The sequence below is a fragment of the Nansenia antarctica genome (assembly GCF_963989245.1).
Source record: "Nansenia antarctica genome assembly, chromosome: 4".
NCBI classification, from domain to species: domain Eukaryota; kingdom Metazoa; phylum Chordata; class Actinopteri; order Argentiniformes; family Microstomatidae; genus Nansenia; species Nansenia antarctica.
The window spans coordinates 76,282,671-76,304,562 of NC_137689.1; the positions used below are offsets into that span (position 1 = coordinate 76,282,671).

Below are 21,892 nucleotides of genomic sequence, written 5' to 3' on the forward strand. Positions count from 1 at the left end.
GTAAAGCACTTTGATGTGCCTGTGTTGTCTGAAGTGTGCTGGACACATGAACCTGATTGTGATGGTGTTGCAGTGACGTAGTGTTGCAGTGACGTCACTGAGCGGCACAGCTGATCGGAGGACAACAGAGCAGTCTGCTGCTGTGCGCCGGGTGGAATCAGAATCACTGTAACTATAATCACTGTAATATGACCGTAATGTTCTGGTGACCATTACGAAACCAAGGACACGCAACGGGAGAAGGTAAGCGTTAGGACATTGTGTACTCTGTCGTTTGGGGTTTGGGGATTTATGCCTAAATAATAACCGCTGTTGTTGACGCCGTGTGGCTGTGCGGTGCGGTGGCTGAGAGGCCCGGTCAGGGTGCCGCATGCGTGTGTGTGTGTGTGTGTGTGTGTGTGTGTGTGTGTGTGTGTGTGTGTGTGTGTGTGCCTATTGAACGAGTCTGGTAGGTAGATGAATGAATGCCTACGGAGTCATCATGCGGCACAGGGCGCGATGGTAATCAAACGCACTCCGCAGAGAGAGGTCCTGAGACCTTGTATATAGAGAGGTCCTGAGACCTTGGCTTTCGCTGTCGATATATATATTTATAGCTTAGTGGACACAGCAAACCGCTCCTCTCAATGTTGTGAAATATCACTGCTGTTGCCTCTGTGCGTAAAATGAATCTCTGCCCAGAGAATCACAAGACCATGCAGTCAGCTTCCATTAGGAGCTGCTGGGTCCCAGCGACGTCATTCAGCTGCCGTATGACACGTAAAAGCTGCGCCGCGACGTTTAGAAACGTTTCCTTCGCTCGGCTCATTAGAACAAACATGTGATGTTAGATGTGTTATTATGGTTACCCAACCAGTCACACAGAGGAGGAGGAGGAGGAGGGGGAGGGGGAGGAGGAGGAGGAGGAGGAGAGCAGCGGTCTTCCGAGAGATGTGACAGCCTCCTCCTTCCCTCCTTCCCTCCTTCCCTCCTCTCCTCCCCCTCCTCCTCCTCCTCCTCCTCCTCCCCTCCTCCTCCTCCTCCTCCTTCCCTCCTCTCCTCCTCCTCCCCTCCTCCTCCTCCTCCTCTCCTCCTTCTCTCCTCCCCTCCTCCTCCTCCTCTCCTCCTTCTCTCCTCCCCCTCCTCTCCTCCTCCTCCCCTCCTCCTCCTCTCCTCCTTCTCCCGTCCTCCTTCTCTCCTCCCCCTCCTCTCCTCCTCCTCCCCTCCTCCTCCTCCTCTCCTCCTTCTCCCCTCCTCCTTCTCTCCTCCCCCTCCTCTCCTCCTCCTCCCCTCCTCCTCCTCCTCTCCTCCTCCTCCCCTCCTCCTCCTCCCCTCCTCCTCCTCCTCCTTCCCTCCTTCCCTCCTCCTTCCCTCCTCTCCTCCTCTCCTCCTCCTCCTCCCCTCCTCCTCCTCTCCTCCTTCTCTCCTCCCCCTCCTCTCCTCCTCCTCCCCTCCTCCTCCTCCTCTCCTCCTTCTCCCCTCCTCCTTCTCTCCTCCCCTCCTCCTCCCCCTCCTTCCCTCCTCCTCCCCCTCCTTCCCTCCTCTCCTCCTCCTCCCCCTCCTCCTTCCCTCCTCCCCTCCTCCTCCCCCTCCTCCTCCCCCCCTCCCCTCTCCTCCTCCCCTCTTCTCCTCTCCTCCCCTCCTCCTCCTCCCCTCCCCTCTCCTCCTCCCCTCTCCTCCTCCTCCCCTCTCCTCCCCTCCTCCTCCTCCTCCCCCTCCTCCTTCCCTCCTCCTCCTCCTCCTCCTCCTTCCCTCCTCTCCTCCTCTCCTCCCCTCGGGTGACACCAGAGGGAGGGTCATACCAGAGGGAGGGTCATACCAGAGGGTCATACCAGAGGGAGGGTCATACCAGAGGGTGACACCAGTGAGAGGGTCATACCAGAGGGAGGGTCATACCAGAGTGTGACACCAGTGGGAGGGTCATACCAGAGGGTGACAGCAGAGGGAGGGTCATACCAGTGAGAGGGTCATACCAGAGGGAGGGTCATACCAGAGTGTGACACCAGTGGGAGGGTCATACCAGAGGGAGGGTCATACCAGAGGGTTACACCAGAGGGAGGGTCATACCAGAGGGTTACACCAGAGGGAGGGTCATACCAGAGGGTCATACCAGAGGGTTACACCAGAGGGAGGGTCATACCAGAGGGTGACACCAGAGGGAGGGTCATACCAGAGGGAGGGTCATACCAGAGGGTGACACCAGAGGGGGGGGGACGAGGCGGCGTACAGGGATGAGGTAGAGCAGCTGGGCAAGCTGTGCAAGGTTAACAACCTGCTGCTGAACCAGTCAAAGACCCAGGAAATCATCGTGGACTTCAGGAGGAAAAAATCTGAGGTCCAGCCCCTGCTCGTCGATGGAGGGAGCGTGGAGAGAGTCTCAACCCTCCGATTCCTGGGGGTGCACATACAGGATGACCTGTCCTGGAAGAACAACACAGCAGCCATCATCAAGAAGGCACAACAGCGGCTCTACTTCCTGAGAGTCCTCAGGAAAGACCACATCGGACAGGAGATGCTGGTGACCTTCTACCGCTGCGCAGTGGAGAGCATCCTCACCTACTGCACCTGCGTGTGGTTCTCCAGCTGCACAGCCGCAGAGAGGAATGCGCTACAGAGAGTCGTGAGATCGGCCCAGAAGATCACCGGCGCCCCCCGCCCCTCTCTGGAAGAGCTGTACAACACACGCTGCCTCAGGAAGGCCTCCAAGATCTCCAGAGACCCATCCCACCCTGGGTACGAACACTTTGCTCGGCTGCCCTCGAACAGGCGGTTCAGGACCATGTTCGCAAGGACAAACAGACTGAAGCTCAGCTTCTACCCCAGGGCCATCCAGGCCCTGAACACAGCAAAGACCTAGGTTCTAGGCCCTGGACAATCTAGACAAATTGATGGCAGCTACTAGACTGAAATCAAGTGTAATACTGAAACACAACTGTGAACATTTCAAACCTGCAAACTGCGACACTTTAAATGAATGTGCAATAACACTATGTGCAATATGACAACCCTAAGGTACATAAGGTTCAGAGATAGGAAATGTTAGAATAGGTATAGCATAGCATAGAGTACAGCACAGTGTTTTATTTGTACAGTATAGTATAGTGGATAGTGTACATAGCCTTTATTTATGTAAACCAGCTCTTTTCCCTTCTTGTTTTTTGTATTTTTTTCCTAGCACCAGGGGAGCCCCCCCTCCCAAATTTCGTTGTTTGGTACCTGTACTATAGCAATGACAATAAAGACCATTCATTCATTCATTCATTCATTCATTCGTACATTCATTCATACCAGAGGGAGGGTCGGGTTACACAACCCTCCAGGCTAAACAGCAGCACGTGTCTCGGCGTTTACCGAAGCAGACAAGGAGAAGTTAGAGAACCAGGACGAGACTTTGTTTTTAGTGTCTTTTCGCCAGCTGACGCGTAGTTAAACTACTACAGCCAGATAACTAGTGATTCAACTACCGGTAGCTGCGTTACGTTGGCGAAACCGTTTTCCTGTTTTTCCGTGACTGTCGCCTGTCTGTCTGTCTGTTCTGTCTGTCTGTTCTGTCTGTCTGTCTGTGTGTTTGTCTGTCTGTCTGTCTGTTCTGTCTGTCTGTCTGTTCTGTCTGTCTGTCTGTTCTGTCTGTCTGTCTGTCTGTTCTGTCTGTTCTGTCTGTTCTGTCTGCCTGTCTGTCTGTGTGTCTGTCTGTCTGTCTGGTCTGTCTGTCTGTGTCTGTCTGTTTGTTTGGCTGCGCTGGAGGAAAGTTACGCAACTCAGAGAGCCGCTGTGTGTTAATGTGAGGCTGGGCGGCGGGAGGAGGAGGACATGTGTTTACTGCCTGTACAGCCGGAGTGAGGACATATGTTTGCCTGTTTACAGAGACGAGGAGGATGAAGCGAACATGACCAGCACCGATGGCCTCGTCTCTAAACGCGAGGAGGCGGGGACCGGGGGGACCGGGGGCACCGGGACCAGACCACCGGCCGAGATGCTGCGCCTCCTGTCGGCCGTGGTGGTGTGGCTGGTGACGGGCACCACCATCTCCAGCCTGAACAAGTGGATCTTCGCCGTGTACAACTTCAGGTACCCGCTGCTGCTGTCGGCCCTGCACATGCTGGCGGCCGTGGTGGTGGACTACGCGCTGCTCCGGAGACAGGGGTCCCTGGGGGAGTGTCAGAAGGTCCTGTCCTCCAGCGCCAAGTGCAAGGTGTTCCTGCTCAGCCTGACCTTCTGCGCCAGCATCGCGTTCGGCAACGTGGGTCTGAACTACGTGGAGCTGAGCTTCGCCCAGATGATCTACACCACCACCCCCATCTTCACCCTGGCCATCTCCACCCTGGTGCTGGGCCGGCGGCACCACGTCCTGAAGTACACCGCCATGCTGCCCATCTGCCTGGGCGCCTCCTGCAGCATCCTGGGAGAGGTCCAGTTCGACCAGACGGGATGCTTCTTCGTGTTCGCCGCCACCATGCTGAGAGGCGTGAAGAGCATCCAGCAGAGTGAGTGACATCATAATAATAACCTTATTAAAGCATCCAGCAGAGTGAGTAACGTCATATCATAATAACCTTATTAAAGCATCCAGCAGAGTGAGTAACGTCATATCATAATAACCTTTATCTGTATCAGCAGAGTGAGTAACGTCATAATAATAACCTTATTAAAGCATCCAGCAGAGTGAGTAACGTGATATCATAATAACCTTATTAAAGCATCCAGCAGAGTGAGTAACGTCATAATAATAACCTTATTAAAGCATCCAGCAGAGTGAGTAACGTCATATCATAATAACCTTATTAAAGCATCCAGCAGAGTGAGTAACGTGATATCATAATAACCTTATTAAAGCATCCAGCAGAGTGAGTGACATCATAATAATAACCTTATTAAAGCATCCAGCAGAGTGAGTAATATCATAATAACCTTATTAAAGCATCCAGCAGAGTGAGTAACGTCATAATAATAACCTTATTAAAGCATCCAGCAGAGTGAGTAACGTCATATCATAATAACCTTATTAAAGCATCCAGCAGAGTGAGTAACGTCATAATAATAACCTTATTAAAGCATCCAGCAGAGTGAGTAATATCATAATAACCTTATTAAAGCATCCAGCAGAGTGAGTAACATCATAATAATAACCTTATTAAAGCATCCAGCAGAGTGAGTAACGTCATCATAATAACCTTATTAAAGCATCCAGCAGAGTGAGTAACGTCATATCATAATAATAATAATAATAATAATAATAATAATAATAATAATAACCTGTATTTGGATAATTAATAGCACTGTGACTTTTCCTTGCAAACGATGCAGCTCAAAGAAGTGCTTGAATTTGATGCCAATCCGCTGCCTGCCTGCCTGCCTGCTACCCTATTGTATTGTGTTTCATTGTGTATTAACCTTCATCTAACATAATGTTAATATGTTATATAACGTAACATGTTTTTGTTTTTGTTAACTAAGTAGACGGCTGGCAAATAAACCCACGGGAATGTTGTTTACGGTAGACTGGGTGTATTACGGTAGACTGGGTGTATTACGGTAGACTGGGTGTATTACGGTAGACTGGTTGTCAGAGCAACCGTTCATGTGTTTAAAAACTTCCCGTCTTTTCAAGAGAGCGGAAAATATGTCCTGTCCAGCCCAACGCCTGACACAGAGATGTGTTTAGGGTATTTGGGTGTTCCTGCCACACCGCACTCACGGAACCTTTTAGTGGTCAACGAACTGGCTGATTCAACCCTCTGTAACACACCCAGTCTACCGTAATACACCCAGTCTAGTTTACTGCACCAGTCTAGTTCCAGTCTAGCGGTGGTGTGTGATTGGCATGTCGTCATCAGTGCTTCTCATTTTTGTCCACATACTTTGAATTCTGTTCTGGAGGTGTGGTGGGATGTTGTTTTTGTCAGCCTGCCTCTGTGTGTGGATGTCAGCTGGGCGTGTGTGTGTGTGTGTGTGTGTGTGTGTGTGTGTGTCTGTGTCTGTGTCTGTGTCTGTGTCTGTGTCTGTGTCTGTGTCTGTGTGTGTGTGTGTGTGTGTGTGTGTGTGTGTGGATGTCAGCTGGGCTGTGTCCTGTTATGCGGTTGATGTTTACTTTTACATCCAGGGCATTTAGCAGACGCCTTTGTCCAAACCGACTTACAACAATAAAAAAATACTTCAATCAAATAAAAAAGTAATACTCGGTCAGAATAAGTAACATTAAAACCTGGATATGAGACCTGACAAAACTAAAGTGTTATAAACCCAACTGACAGGAGGAAGGATGTTTTCTATAGCCCACAACTCTACAGCAATGTCTTCTCTGAAGCTGGAGATGAGAGATGAGATGCTAGTAGCCATCATGCTACCTTAGTAAACAAGTCTGCCAAAAGGCTGGAAAACCGTTCCCTGCGGACTCGGTCAGTAAACAGCGGAGCCGTCTCAGGTCCAGTTGACATATCCACCGTTAGAGAGAGACGGCTCCATTAGGCCAGGTGTCCGTCTGTCCCACAGTCCTCCCACCAACTAGTCTACCTGAAGCTAGCAATAGTTGCTAACCACTCAGAGACTCACCCTCACTCTTCACTTTTAAATCCCACCTCAAAACCTACCTGTTCTCCCACGCATACAACCTCCCCTACCCCTAACCATCTCCCCTAACCCTGCCACCCCCCCTCCCCCCCTGGACACGCATACAACCTCCCCTACCCCTAACCATCTCCCATAACCCTGCCACCCCCCTCCCCCCCTGGACACGCATACAACCTCCCCTACCCCTAACCATCTCCCCTAACCCTGCCACCCCCCTCCCCCCGACACGCATACAACCTCCCCTACCCCTAACCATCTCCCCTAACCCTGCCACCCCCCTCCCCCCCCCTGGACATGCATACAACCTCCCCTACCCCTAACCATCTCCCCTAACCCTGCACCCCCCCCCCCCCCCTGGACATTGCTGTGTTAATCCCTGTGCCTGTTGGTTAACTCTGTGTTCTATGTGCTCATGTTATCTGTTGCTTGAAGTTTCTGTGTCTTCTGTTTTTCCCATATTGTCAGCGTCTTTTGAGCCCCGGAAAAGCGCTATATAAATACAATGAATTATAATTATGATTATGATTATTATGATTATTATTATGAGTTGTGTGGCGCTTTCAGGAGCCAGTCAGACTCAGCAGCTCAGAGAGAAGATTCAACATCACCCCTGGGTCAGAAACACCCTGGGTCAGAAACACCCTGGGTCAGAAACACCCTGGGTCAGACACACCCTGGGTCAGACACACCCTGGGTCAGTACCCTGTCAGGAGCACAGCCCCTCAGCTCATCATCAGCTTGGCATCAGCAGCTCTGGTACCTGCCAGCGCGGGCCATGCACACGGCCATGCACACCGCCACGCGGGGATCGCGTTAGCCTTCCCCCTGCCTTAGCAGAATACTGACGTACTTCCTTACATAGGCCTGCCTACTTTTCTTAAAATAATCTCAGATGCTGACTTGATAAACTTCACATCTGTGGCGTCGGCGTAGAGCCTTCCCATGAGCCCCGGGGTGTCAGCTGAGCTGAGCGTCAGGCTAAGTGTGTGTGTGTGTGTGTGTGTGTGTGTGTGTGTGTGTGTGTGTGTGTGTGTGTGTGTGTGTGTGTGCGCGCGCGCGTCAGGCTAAGTGGTTCCCTCGCTACGACAATTTGTCCAGTGTCGTACGTTCAGAGACGGAACATTCGGCTCAGGAATGTCTGGAGTCGCCACGGAGCAGCGGTATGACGGCCTGCTCCACCAACACTGGTGTGACTGTGTGTGTCTGTGTGTCTGTGTGACTGTGTCTGTGTGTGTGTGTCTGTGTGTGTCTGTGTGTGTCTGTGTGTGTCTGTGTGTGTCTGTGTGTGTGTGTGTGTGTCTGTGTGTGTGTGTGTGTCTGTGTGTGTGTCTGTGTGTGTCTGTGTGTGTGTGTGTGTGTGTCTGTGTGTGTGTGTGTGTGTCTGTGTGTCTGTGTGTGTGTCTGTGTGTGTGTGTGTGTGTGTGTGTGTGTGTGTCTGTGTGTCTGTGTGTGTGTGTGTCTGTGTGTGTCTGTGTGTCTGTGTGTGTGTGTGTCTGTGTGTGTGTGTGTGTGTGTGTGTGTGTCTGTCTGTGTGTGTGTGTGTGTCTGTGTGTCTGTGTGTGTGTGTGTGTGGTTCTGCAGATTAGTGACCACTCAGAGATCTCTCAAAGTAATGAAAATCCCCCCAGAAAGTTGTTAATTGTCTCACATAAGAGATGAACAGGTAGGGTTAGGTAGACCTGCTTTATTCCAGCAGTATGAGTCGTTCATGTGATGTGGCCCTACCTGATCTGTTTCCAGCGTATGGTTGAGTGGTCAGGTGACGTGCGTTCATGATAACTGGTAGTCTAACTCCTAACTCCAGAGTCGTGGCCGTCCTCCAGAACATTAGATTTGAGAGGATCAGGACTTGTGATTACATTTACTCAGATTCCTACGCTACGCTACGTTACATGTTTGGCATTTAGCAGACGCCTTCATCCCAAGAGACTTAGTTGCTTCACATACGTTTGTGTGTAAATATGTGAGTCATCTCTCCTCCACCACACACATGTGTGTGTAAATATGTGAGTCATCTCTCCTCCACCAGTCATCCCAAGAACAGTAATCCCTGCTCGGGCCAGGGGCCGTCGATTCAATTCAACTTTATTGTCCATGTGCACCAGGAACATGACTTGGTATTCTCCCTGCTGAACAAGCTACAGTACAACAACAACAAGACCACAACACAACAATACTCAAGACACACAGTATATACAACATCACCAATAACAGTGAATAAATATACTGTACAACTTAGTGCAAAAACATGTGAAGTGCGAGGTGCAATGATCAGAGTTATTGAGGAGGGCTCTGGCTTTGCGCTAAGAGTTGCATTTCATGTACGAAAGGTGCTATATAAATAAAGCTTTACTTACTTACTTTGGGGAAGAAACTGTTCAGGTGTTGTGATGTGTTTGACCTGGTGGCCCTGTACCGCTGTCCAGAAGGGACGAATTCAAACAAGCTGTGATCTGGATGTGAGGGGTCAGACACAATCATTTTAATGATCTGGAGCTATTGGCAGTCTCAATGCTAGAAGAAGGAAGAGTGTTGTTGTTGTTGCTGTTGTTGTTGTTGTTGTTGTTGTTGTTGTTGTTGTTGTAGTTAACACACAGGGGGGGAGGGGAGGTTAAGTTACTGAGGGTGAAACACAGAAGCAGTTTGAGCGGTCAGGATATTACCTCCCCCTCGTAGTTGTGTGTGTGTGTGTGTGTGTGTGTGTGTGTGTCTGTGTGTGTCTGTGTGTGTGTGTGTGTGTGTGTGTGTTTGAGCGGTCAGGATATTACCTCCCCCTCGTAGTTGTGTGTGTCTGTGTCTGTGTGTGTCTGTGTGTGTGTCTGTGTGTCTGTGTGTGTCTGTCTGTGTGTGTCTGTGTGTGTGTGTGTGTTTGAGCGGTCAGGATATTACCTCCCCCTCGTAGTTGTGTGTGTCTGTGTGTGTGTGTGTGTGTCTGTGTGTGTCTGTGTGTGTCTGTGTGTGTGTGTGTGTGTGTTTGAGCGGTCAGGATATTACCTCCCCCTCGTAGTTGTGTGTGTCTGTGTGTGTCTGTGTGTGTGTCTGTGTGTGTGTGTGTGTGTGTGTGTGTCTGTCTGTGTGTGTGTGTGTGTGTGTGTTTGTCTGTGTGTGTGTGTGTGTGTGTGTGTGTTTGAGCGGTCAGGATATTACCTCCCCCTCGTAGTTGTGTGTGTCTGTGTCTGTGTGTGTGTGTGTGTGTCTGTGTGTGTCTGTGTGTGTCTGTGTCTGTCTGTGTGTGTGTGTGTTTGTCTGTGTGTGTGTGTGTGTGTGTGTGTGTGTGTCTGTGTCTGTGTGTGTGTGTGTGTGTGTGTGTGTGTGTTTGTCTGTGTGTGTGTGTGTGTGTGTGTTTGTCTGTGTGTGTGTGTGTGTGTGTGTCTGTGTGTGTGTGTGTGTGTGTGTGTTTGTCTGTGTGTGTGTGTGTGTGTGTGTGTGTGTGTCTGTGTGTGTGTGTGTGTGTGTGTGTGTGTGTGTGTTTGAGCGGTCAGGATATTACCTCCCCCCCTCGGTCTCCCTTCAGCTGCTTCCTCAGGGTGACACATACGACACAGGTGCCGTGTTGTTATGGCTCCCAGAGGTGACCCCCCCCACCCCCCGTGCTGCAGTCATAATCTCTTTCCTTCTCTCACTGTACGCTGGCTCTCACTCCCCCTGGTGGCTGTGAGAGGAATAGCACGGTGGTGGTGGAGACTCCTGAATAGAACTGTGTTTGAGAGTCTGTCTGTCGCTGCTGCTGTGTCCTCTCTGTTTTCCTACACGTGTGTTTACGTGTTTATGCGTTATTTATTATTTTATGACTGTTATGTATTATATAATAATGTATTTCTGTTGGATTGTTTATGGCTGTGATGACTGGGGTGGTGGTGGCCTAGAGGACAGTGAGTTGGACTGTCAACGGTGATCAGAAGGTCGTGAGTTCAAATCCCCACCTGGGAACACCACCACTAGTGAGCCCTTGAGTAAGACCTGGGAACACCACCACTAGTGTGTCCTTGAGTAAGACCTGGGAACACCACCACTAGTGTGTCCTTGAGTAAGACCTGGGAACACCACCACTAGTGTGTCCTTGAGTAAGACCTGGGAACACCACCACTAGTGAGCCCTTGAGTAAGACCTGGGAACACCACCACTAGTGTGTCCTTGAGTAAGACCTGGGAACACCACCACTAGTGTGTCCTTGAGTAAGACCTGGGAACACCACCACTAGTGTATCCTTGAGTAAGACCTGGGAACACCACCACTAGTGTATCATTGAGTAAGACCTGGGAACACCACCACTAGTGTATCCTTGAGTAAGACCTGGGAACACCACCACTAGTGAGCCCTTGAGTAAGACCTGGGAACACCACCACTAGTGTGCTCTTGAGTAAGACCTGGGAACACCACCACTAGTGTGTCCTTGAGTAAGACCTGGGAACACCACCACTAGTGTGTCCTTGAGTAAGATCTGGGAACACCACCACTAGTGTGCCCTTGAGTAAGGCACTCAGCCCTAAATTACTCCAGGGAGACTGTCCCTATAATCTCTAACTGTAAGTCGCTTTGGATAAAATTTAGCAGACACTTTTAATCCAAAGCAATTTACAATCACGAATTACAGGGACAGTCTCCCTGGAGTAACTGAGGGCTGAGTGTCTTACTCAAGGACACACTAGTGGTTCTAGTGTTTTCAGGCGGGATTTGAACTCATAACCTTCCGATCACCAGTCGAACTCACCATCCACTAGACCACCACTACCCCTCTACTACCCCACCACTACCCCTCTACTACCCCTCTACTACCCCACCACTACCCCTCTACTACCCCTCTACTACCCCACCACTACCCCTCTACTACCCCACCACTACCCCACCACTACCCCACCACTACCCCTCTACTAGACCACCACTACCCCTCTACTACCCCTCTACTACCCCTCTACTACCCCTCTACTACCCCTCTACTACCCCTCTACTACCCCCTCTACTACCCCTCTACTACCCCTCTACTACCCCTCTACTACCCCTCTACTACCCCTCTACTACCCCACCACTACCCCTCTACTACCCCTCTACTACCCCTCTACTACCCCACCACTACCCCTCTACTACCCCTCTACTACCCCTCTACTACCCCCCTACTACCCCACCACTACCCCACCACTACCCCACCGTTTGCTAAATGGTGAATATGTAACATAGTAAAACCCAGCTGTGTGTGTGTGTGTGTCCAGGCATCCTGCTCCAGGAGGAGAAGATCAACTGTGTGTTCCTGCTCTTCCTGATGTCCATCCCCAGCTTCCTCATCCTGTCCGTGGCGGCGCTGGCGCTGGAGAACTGGGCGGCGCTGGAGTCTCCGCTGCACTACGACCTCCGCCTCTGGCTGTTCATCCTGCTCAGCTGCCTGGGCTCCGTCCTCTACAACCTGGCCAGCTGCTGCGTCATCACGCTGACCTCCGCCGTCACGCTGCACATCCTGGGCAACCTGAGCGTGGTGGGCAACCTGCTGCTCTCCCAGCTGCTGTTCGGCAGCGAGCTGTCCTCCCTCAGCCTGGCCGGCGTGGCGCTGACGCTGTCCGGCATGCTCATCTACCAGAACTCTGAGGCCCTGGCCGGATACATGGACGCCCGCCGACTACGCCAGAACCACCGCGCCAGAGCCAAGACCACGGAGGAGGAGGAGGAGGGGGAGGGGGAGGAGGGAGGAGACCACAGGGAGGTCAGCGAGGGGGGCGGGGCGGGGTGTGAGGAGGAGGATGTAGAGGAGGATGTGGTCCGTTCGGACCTGACACCCCCCCGAGATCAGGAGCAGGACGAGAGGATGGGTGGCAAACGACAGGACAAGATGGACTGAGAGAGAGAGAGAGAAAGAAGCTTCTGTGGACATTTTTAGGCAACATGTCCGTCCCACCATCTCCGGCCCGGGACCGGGAGCACTCTCTAGAAGGATGGCACAAATAAAACAACAACACACACGGTACTGTTACCTAACTTCCCCATGACTTACGACTTACTATCTGAGGAAAAAGGGGTTTTCTGGCAGCTTTTTGTGGAGGGAGAGGGGGGGGGCGGGGGGGTGGGGGGTGATCTTTCAAACGGGAGCTGCGTCTGTTAGCGCTCTAGCTGTCGTCCAACTGACGTTTACACGGGCGAGGTAACGGGGTCTGAGTATCATTTCTGTTGGCTGTTTGTTGGCATGGCAATGTTTCCTACTGCACCCCCGAGGCACACGCCTGAGAGGAGACCTGCGTCCTTCACTTTGTCCTGCCTGGCGCCCCCTACAGGACATCTACAGCTACAGCATACCCCAACGAGAGCTCTAGGTCCCACAGTCCCTAACAAAGATTAACCGGCACTAGAATCAGTCCAGTTACTTCAACCTGTATTACAGAGTTCTCATTGCATACCTCTATTATTAGGCCCTTCCTCCACTCTCTAAGGAGTCCCACTCATCTTTAGCACAGTTTAGCCCCCCCGCCCCCCCCCCCCACCTCCCCAGAGAGATCAGTAGAGGATATTAGCCCCCCCACCTCCCCAGAGAGATCAGTAGAGGATATTACCGTCCTTCCTGCTCTGCTGGGATCAGCGCTGTGCTCCCGGCCTGGGCGCGTGTCTCCTCTCAGAAGCTGCCTCGGGTCTTTTAATCAGTTTCTCCATCAGGAGTTTGTTCTTGCTCTCCAGCGCCCTCTGCTGGACGGTGTTATTGTAACTCCATTTGGATGTTTGGAATTGACAATGCATTATTATTTTTTATTAGGTTAAAGCAACACTGTCGTTGGTCTATGGTTAAATGTGTTTTTGTTTTGCTAACTGACATATTGAGTTTAGATCACAGGCTACAAAACACAATGAAAGAAGCTTAAATCTGCTCCCGGAATCAACCTTGATCAGAAACTAAAACCAACGTACTTGAAGTTTGAAACATCTGGAATCTTCCGTACGTACGAGAGGTCAGGAGGAGCTGCCTGCTGTCTTACAGGAGGGGTCAAGGTTGGGTCAGGGTCAGGGTCAGGTCAAGGTCAGGTCTAGGGTTAGGGTCAGGGTCAGGGTTAGGGTCAGGGTCAAGGTTGGGTTAGGTCAAGGTCAAGGTTGGGTCAGGGTCAGGTCTAGGGTTAGGGTCAGGGTCAAGGTTGGGTCAGGGTCACGGTTGGGTCAGGGTCAGGGAGATGTCTGGGACCTGCTCTCTCTCTGACTGGAGGAGTTCCAGAACCTTCTGTCCCGGGCGTGAGGCTGCGTGAGGCCGGCGCCTCCAGGTGAGCTCAGATCCACCAGGGCCTCTGGGCTTCAGATCCACCAGGGCCTCTGGGCTTCAGATCCACCAGGGCCTCTGGGCTTCCCTCCCCCGGCCCCGGGCCGCTCAGCTGGACCTCACTGAGCCTGAGGACAGGAAAGGACCTTTGGATGTGTCTGGCTCAGTCTGTCAAGGCCCTGACCCTACCCCTGACCTGACCCTGACCCTAACCCTGACCCTGACCCTAGCCTGACCCTGACCCTACCCTGACCCTGACCCTACCCTGACCCTGACCCTGACCCTAGCCCTGACCCTAACCTGACCCTACCCCTGACCCTGACCCTACCCTGACCCTACCCTGACCCTGACCCTGACCCTAGCCCTAGCCCTGACCCTAACCTGACCCTACCCCTGACCCTGACCCTACCCTGACCCTACCCTGACCCTAACCCTGACCCTAACCCTGACCCTAACCTGACCCTGACCCTAACCTGACCCTACCCTACCCCTGACCCTACCCTAACCTGACCCTGACCCTGACCCTACCCTAACCTGACCCTAACCTGACCCTGACCCTGACCCTAACCTGACCCTAACCTGACCCTGACCCAGACCAGCCGCAATGCTCATGCACATGACTTGGTTGGTTAAGCTAAGTTAAGCCATTAGACGTTGAAAACCCAAGTTAGTTCTTATCTGGAGTTAGTTAAGTTAGTTAAGTTACCCACCTGCAGTGTTGCTCTATCAGCACAGCCTGACACAGGTGCCTCAACCTGACACATGTTCAGTGGTTTGAAGATCACGTCGCCAGTCACCAGTTGTTTTTTTACGCTGAGATGTTTTCTGATTTTTGGGGGATTTTTTTCTTTTTTATTATTAGCGTTAGTTGCATACCTCAGTTGCCAACATGGCGTGTTACACCCATTTATTAGGTTTATTAACCGTTGAATCTGTATAAAGCAACTGACCGCATGCCTGCCTCTCAACCAAGGTGTGTGAGCTGGTCCGGGTCTGGTCTGGTCTGGTCCTGGTCTGGTCTGGTCTGGTCCTGGTCTGGTCTGGTCCTGGTCTGGTCCTGGTCTGGTCCTGGTCTGGTCTGGTCTGGTCTGGTCTGGTCTGGACTGGTCTGGTCTGGGTCTGGTCTGGTCTGGGTCTGGTCTGGTCCTGGTCTGGTCCTGGTCTGGTCTGATCTGGTCTCGGTCTGATCTGGTCTGGTCTGGTCTGGTCTGGTCTGGGTCGGGTCTGGTCTGGTCTGGTCTGGGTCTGGTCCTGGTCTGGGTCTGGTCTGGTCTGGTCTGGGTCTGGTCCTGGTCTGGTCTGGTCTGGGTCTGGTCTGGGTCTGGTCTGGGTCTGGTCTGGTCCTGGTCTGGTCTGGTCTGGTCTGGGTCTGGTCTGGGTCTGGTCTGGTCTGGTCTGGGTCTGGTCTGGTCTGGGTCTGGTCTGGTCTGGGTCTGGTCTGGTCTGGGTCTGGTCTGGTCTGGTCTGGTCTGGGTCTGGTCTGGGTCTGGTCTGGTCTGGGTCTGGTCTGGTCTGGTCCTGGTCTGGTCTGGGTCTGATCTGGTCTGGTCAGGTCAGGTCAGGTCCTGTCAGAAGATCAGAAGGTCAGGTCCTATCAGAAGGTCAGGTCCTGTCAGAAGCAGCGTCCACCATCTTGTTTGGGTTAAACCCGTCCAAGCGTTCAGTTCTACGCGTCGAGGACGTCGGGCCAAGGGTTGTTCCTGGACGAGGCCAAAGTCTGATCTGGGTTCAGATGTGACGGTTCTTAACGGTCTACCTAGACGGGACCGGCGGTTTCACACATCTGGGTTTGACTAGCCAGGCTGAGTCAGGTGGACAGCTCTGGGTTTGACTAGCCAGGCTGAGTCAGGTGGACAGCTCTGGGTTTGACTAGCCAGGCTGAGTCAGGTGGACAGCTCTGGGTTTGACTAGCCAGGCTGCCGGCAGGACAAAGCCACATTGCACTGAGGCGTTACGGAGATGCTTCCTCCCCAGGCCACTCCAGTGTGATACTGTTTCCATGTTGTTTCTGCGAAAGTTAGATGTAAATAATTATTTTATTATATTTATGTATTTTACAATCATGGAAGGCTGGCTCAAATATACTGGTTAAACAATATATTGTCTCCTGTCTTTTTTCCCGCCGTCATTTATTTAATTTGTGTAAATAACATAACGACACACACCATCAGATGAACACACCATAACAGCGGTAACACGATCGTCTTTTAAATGCTTATTCTCACCACTAGGTGGAGCCAGTGCTCTAGTTCTGGATATTTTACCTCAGAACGGCCCATTACCAACATTGTGGTGTGAGTTTGCTTACTACTGTGTGTGTGTGTGTGTGTGTGTGTGTGTGTGTGTGTGTGTGTGTGTGAGAGAGAGAGAGTGTGTGACCTGGATGTCCATACAGGGCTCTCTGCTCCCTCCAAACAAGCGAGCGTCATTGAGCTAGCCGAGTCGTCAGCTCCTTCTGCCTGAATAAGGCAGTGTTGACATCCTCTGCTTAACCCTTCCTGTTCCTCCCTACGTTAACCCTTTACCCTCCTCCCAAACCACCAGTGTGAAGGACTCTAAACACTCACCCCTTGGGTTACAACAATGCTTAACATTAATAAAACATAACTATTTTAACATTGACATGTTTTAACACAGTCAACAGTTTAACACAGGGTTAGGGTTGGTCATTAAAGAGACATTTTTCAGTTTTCAGTTTTGCCTCATGAAGTCTCACATGATGTCACCCAAGAGTGGAGTGGAGGAGAGTGTTGAAGGGAGGAGAGGGGGACGGGGGACGGACTAGAGAGAGAGAGGGGGGGGGACAGTCTAGAGAGGGAGGGGGGGGACAGTCTAGAGAGGGAGGGGGGGGGGGACAGACTAGAGAGGGAGGGGGGGGGACAGACTAGAGAGGGAGGGGGGGGGGACAGACTAGAGAGGGAGGGGGGGGACAGACTAGAGAGGGAGGGGGGGGGACAGACTAGAGAGGGAGGGGGGGGGGACAGTCTAGAGAGGGAGGGGGGGGACAGTCTAGAGAGGGAGGGGGGGGGGGACAGTCTAGAGAGGGAGGGGGGGGACAGACTAGAGAGGGAGGGGGGGGGACAGACTAGAGAGGGAGGGGGGGGGACAGACTAGAGAGGGAGGGGGGGGGACAGACTAGAGAGGGAGGGGGGGGACAGTCTAGAGAGGGAGGGGGGAGGACAGTCTAGAGAGGGAGGGGGGGGGGACAGACTAGAGAGGGAGGGGGGGGGACAGACTAGAGAGGGAGGGGGGGGACAGTCTAGAGAGGGAGGGGGGGGGGACAGACTAGAGAGGGAGGGGGGGGGACAGACTAGAGAGGGAGGGGGGGGACAGTCTAGAGAGGGAGGGGGGGGGGACAGACTAGAGAGGGAGGGGGAGGACAGTCTAGAGAGGGAGGGGGGGGGGACAGACTAGAGAGGGAGGGGGGGGACAGACTAGAGAGGGAGGGGGGGGACAGTCTAGAGAGGGAGGGGGGGGACAGACTAGAGAGGGAGGGGGGGACAGACTAGAGAGGGAGGGGGGGGACAGACTAGAGAGGGAGGGGGGGGGACAGTCTAGAGAGGGAGGGGGGGGACAGTCTAGAGAGGGAGGGGGGGGGGACAGACTAGAGAGGGAGGGGGGGGGACAGACTAGAGAGGGAGGGGGGGGGACAGACTAGAGGGAGGGGGGGGGGACAGTCTAGAGAGGGAGGGGGGGGACAGACTAGAGAGGGAGGGGGGGGGACAGACTAGAGAGGGGAGGGGGGGACAGTCTAGAGAGGGAGGGGGGGGACAGTCTAGAGAGGGAGGGGGGGACAGTCTAGAGAGGGAGGGGGGGGGACAGTCTAGAGAGGGAGGGGGGGGACAGTCTAGAGAGGGAGGGGGGGGACAGACTAGAGAGGGAGGGGGGGGACAGTCTAGAGAGGGAGGGGGGGGGGACAGACTAGAGAGGGAGGGGGGGGACAGTCTAGAGAGGGGAGGGGGGGACAGTCTAGAGAGGGAGGGGGGGGGACAGTCTAGAGAGGGAGGGGGGGGGACAGACTAGAGAGGAGGGGGGGGGACAGACTAGAGAGGGAGGGGGGGGACAGACTAGAGAGGGAGGGGGGGGGACAGACTAGAGAGGGAGGGGGGGGGGACAGTCTAGAGAGGGAGGGGGGGGGACAGTCTAGAGAGGGAGGGGGGGGGACAGACTAGAGAGGGAGGGGGGGGACAGTCTAGAGAGAGAGGGGGGGGGACAGTCTAGAGAGGGAGGGGGGGGGGGGACAGTCTAGAGAGAGAGGGGGGGGGACAGACTAGAGAGGGAGGGGGGGGACAGTCTAGAGAGGGAGGGGGGGGACAGACTAGAGAGGGAGGGGGGGGGGACGGACTAGAGAGGGAGGGGGGGGGACAGTCTAGAGAGGGAGGGGGGGACAGTCTAGAGAGGGAGGGGGGGGGACAGTCTAGAGAGGGAGGGGGGGGGGACAGACTAGAGAGGGAGGGGGGGGACAGACTAGAGAGGGAGGGGGGGGACAGACTAGAGAGGGAGGGGGGGACAGACTAGAGAGGGAGGGGGGGGGTGGACAGTCTAGAGAGGGAGGGGGGGGGACAGACTAGAGAGGGAGGGGGGGGGACAGACTAGAGAGGGAGGGGGGGGACAGACTAGAGAGGGAGGGGGGGGACAGACTAGAGAGGGAGGGGGGGGGGACAGTCTAGAGAGGGAGGGGGGGGACAGACTAGAGAGGGAGGGGGGGGACAGACTAGAGAGGGAGGGGGGGGGGACAGACTAGAGAGGGAGGGGGGGGGACAGTCTAGAGAGGGAGGGGGGGGACAGTCTAGAGAGGGAGGTGGGGGGGGACAGTCTAGAGAGGGAGGGGGGGACAGTCTAGAGAGGGAGGGGGGGGACAGTCTAGAGAGGGAGGGGGGGGACAGACTAGAGAGGGAGGGGGGGGGACAGACTAGAGAGGGAAGGGGGGGGGACAGTCTAGAGAGGGAGGGGGGGACAGTCTAGAGAGGGAGGGGGGGGGACAGTCTAGAGAGGGAGGGGGGGGACAGACTAGAGAGGGAGGGGGGGGGACAGACTAGAGAGGGAGGGGGGGGGACAGACTAGAGAGGGAGGGGGGGGACAGACTAGAGAGGGAGGGGGGGGGGACAGACTAGAGAGGAGGGGGGGGACAGTCTAGAGAGGGAGGGGGGGGACAGACTAGAGAGGGAGGGGGGACAGTCTAGAGAGGGAGGGGGGGGACAGACTAGAGAGGGAGGGGGGGGGACAGACTAGAGAGGGAGGGGGGGGGACAGACTAGAGAGGGAGGGGGGGACAGTCTAGAGAGGGAGGGGGGGGGACAGTCTAGAGAGGGAGGGGGGGGACAGACTAGAGAGGGAGGGGGGGGGACAGTCTAGAGAGGGAGGGGGGGGACAGTCTAGAGAGGGAGGGGGGGGGACAGTCTAGAGAGAGAGGGGGGGGGACAGACTAGAGAGGGAGGGGGGGGACAGACTAGAGAGGGAGGGGGGGGGGACAGACTAGAGAGGGAGGGGGGGGGGGACAGACTAGAGAGGGAGGTGGGGGACAGTCTAGAGAGGGAGGGGGGGGGACAGGCCAGAGAGGGAGGGGGGGGGACAGTCTAGAGAGGGAGGGGGGGGGACAGACTAGAGAGGGAGGGGGGGGGACAGTCTAGAGAGGGAGGGGGGGGGGACAGACTAGAGAGGGAGGGGGGGGGACAGTCTAGAGAGGGAGGGGGGACAGACTAGAGAGGGAGGGGGGGGGACAGACTAGAGAGGGAGGGGGGGGACAGTCAAGAGAGGGAGGGGGGGGACAGTCTAGAGAGGGAGGGGGGGACAGACTAGAGAGGGAGGGGGGGGGGACAGACTAGAGAGGGAGGGGGGGGGACAGTCTAGAGAGGAGGGGGGGGGGACAGTCTAGAGAGGGAGGGGGGGGACAGTCTAGAGAGGGAGGGGGGGGACAGTCTAGAGAGGGAGGGGGGGGGACGGACTAGAGAGGGAGGGGGGGACAGTCTAGAGAGGGAGGGGGGGGGGGACAGACTAGAGAGGGAGGGGGGGGGGACAGTCTAGAGAGGGAGGGGGGGGACAGACTAGAGAGGGAGGGGGGGGGACAGTCTAGAGAGGGAGGAGGGGGACAGACTAGAGAGGGAGGGGGGGGACAGACTAGAGAGGGAGGGGGGGACAGACTAGAGAGGGAGGGGGGGGGACAGTCTAGAGAGGGAGGGGGGGGACAGACTAGAGAGGGAGGGGGGGGGACAGTCTAGAGAGGGAGGGGGGGGACAGTCTAGAGAGGGAGGAGGGGGGGACAGTCTAGAGAGGGAGGAGGGGACAGACTAGAGAGGGAGGGGGGGGACAGACTAGAGAGGGAGGGGGGGGACAGACTAGAGAGGGAGGGGGGGGGGACAGTCTAGAGAGGGAGGGGGGGGACAGACTAGAGAGGGAGGGGGGGGGGACAGTCTAGAGAGGGAGGGGGGGGACAGACTAGAGAGGGAGGGGGGGGGACAGACTAGAGAGGGAGGGGGGGGGGGCAGACTAGAGAGGGAGGGGGGGGGACAGACTAGAGAGGGAGGGGGGGGGGACAGACTAGAGAGGGAGGGGGGGGGACAGACTAGAGAGGGAGGGGGGGGGACAGTCTAGAGAGGGAGGGGGGGGGACAGACTAGAGAGGGAGGGGGGGGGACAGTCTAGAGAGGGAGGGGGGGGGACGGACTAGAGAGGGAGGGGGGGGACAGACTAGAGAGGGAGGGGGGACAGACTAGAGAGGGAGGGGGGGGGGGACAGTCTAGAGAGGGAGGGGGGGGAGACAGACTAGAGAGGGAGGGGGGGGGACAGACTAGAGAGGGAGGGGGGGGACAGTCTAGAGAGGGAGGGGGGGGGGACAGACTAGAGAGGGAGGGGGGGGACAGTCTAGAGAGGGAGGGGGGGGGACAGTCTAGAGAGGGAGGGGGGGGGACAGTCTAGAGAGGGAGGGGGGGGGACAGACTAGAGAGGGAGGGGGGGGACAGACTAGAGAGGGAGGGGGGGGGACAGACTAGAGAGGGAGGGGGGGGACAGTCTAGAGAGGGAGGGGGGGGGACAGACTAGAGAGGGGAGGGGGGGGGACAGACTAGAGAGGGAGGGGGGGGGACAGTCTAGAGAGGGAGGGGGGGGGACAGACTAGAGAGGGAGGGGGGGGGGACAGACAGTCTAGAGAGGGAGGGGGGGGGGGACAGACAGTCTAGAGAGGGAGGGGGGGGGACAGACAGTCTAGAGAGGGAGGGGGGGGGGACAGTCCCAGGAATCAGTCTCCTCCTCCTCCTCCTCTCTGCCCCCCCCCCTAAACATCCATCCTTCTCCAGGGCTGGGGGTGGGGGTGTGGTGTTAGGGCTGGGCTGGGTGTGGGGGTGTGGTGTTAGGGCTGGGCTGGGTGGGGTGTGGTGTTAGGGCTGGGCTGGGCTGGGGGAGGAGGGGGGGGTGGCAGGGTCGGGCAGGGAGGAGAGGGGGTCCAGGGCCAGTGAAGAGAGCAGCAGCTCACATCATCGCAGCAGGCCTGAACACGCAGCAGAAGGACCTCCTCACCTCGCTGGACGCCCGCAGGCTACGCTAACGGAACAGGTGGGTGACATCTGACCTCTTGACCCCCTCTCTGTCTCCTCCAGTCTCTCTCACTACGCCACCGGAACCTTCTTCTTCTTCTTCTTCTTCTACTGTACATAACATCCACACAGGAATGATATTCTGTACGCGTGTTTTATTATTTAGGCTCACGAACCTTCAGCGTGTTTCTGTCAGTTGAAGCGTCAGGAGCTGGAGAAATGTTCTGTGGTGAAGGGAGGTGTGCTACCACAGGACTGTGTGTGTGTGTGTGTGTGTGTGTGTGTGTGTGTGTGTGTGTGTCTGTGTCTGTGTGTATGTATAAGTGTGTATAAGTGTGTGTGTGTGTGTGTGTGTATACGTGTGTGTGTGTTCCAGGGGTTCCTGTGTGCAGCTCTGAGTCTGTTGCTTAGAGAAACACAGGAGCGAACTCTTACCAGGAGCACAAACAGGTCCAGTGGCGAGCTCTGTCTCAGACCTGGACACTCACACGGTGTGTTTACGTTCACACGGCTACACCGTATCTCTCCCTCCTCACGTCCCTGTGCGTTGGGTGACAGCAGAAAGCGGGTTTCTGTATCGCTGCTCATTAGCTGTGA

General features: G+C 55.1%; 1 protein-coding gene across 1 annotated transcript; it reads left to right on the forward strand.

The window, feature by feature from the left end:
• Window positions 1-481: 481 nt before the first annotated feature.
• On the forward strand, window positions 482-12,373 carry slc35e4 (solute carrier family 35 member E4; the record flags this gene model as incomplete). Its single annotated transcript, XM_080529736.1, has 3 exons — window positions 482-501; window positions 3,766-4,463; window positions 11,754-12,373. The coding sequence occupies 3 exons, from the start codon at window positions 482-484 to the stop codon at window positions 12,371-12,373; spliced, it is 1,338 nt and encodes a 445-aa protein (XP_080385862.1).
• Window positions 12,374-21,892: the final 9,519 nt, after the last annotated feature.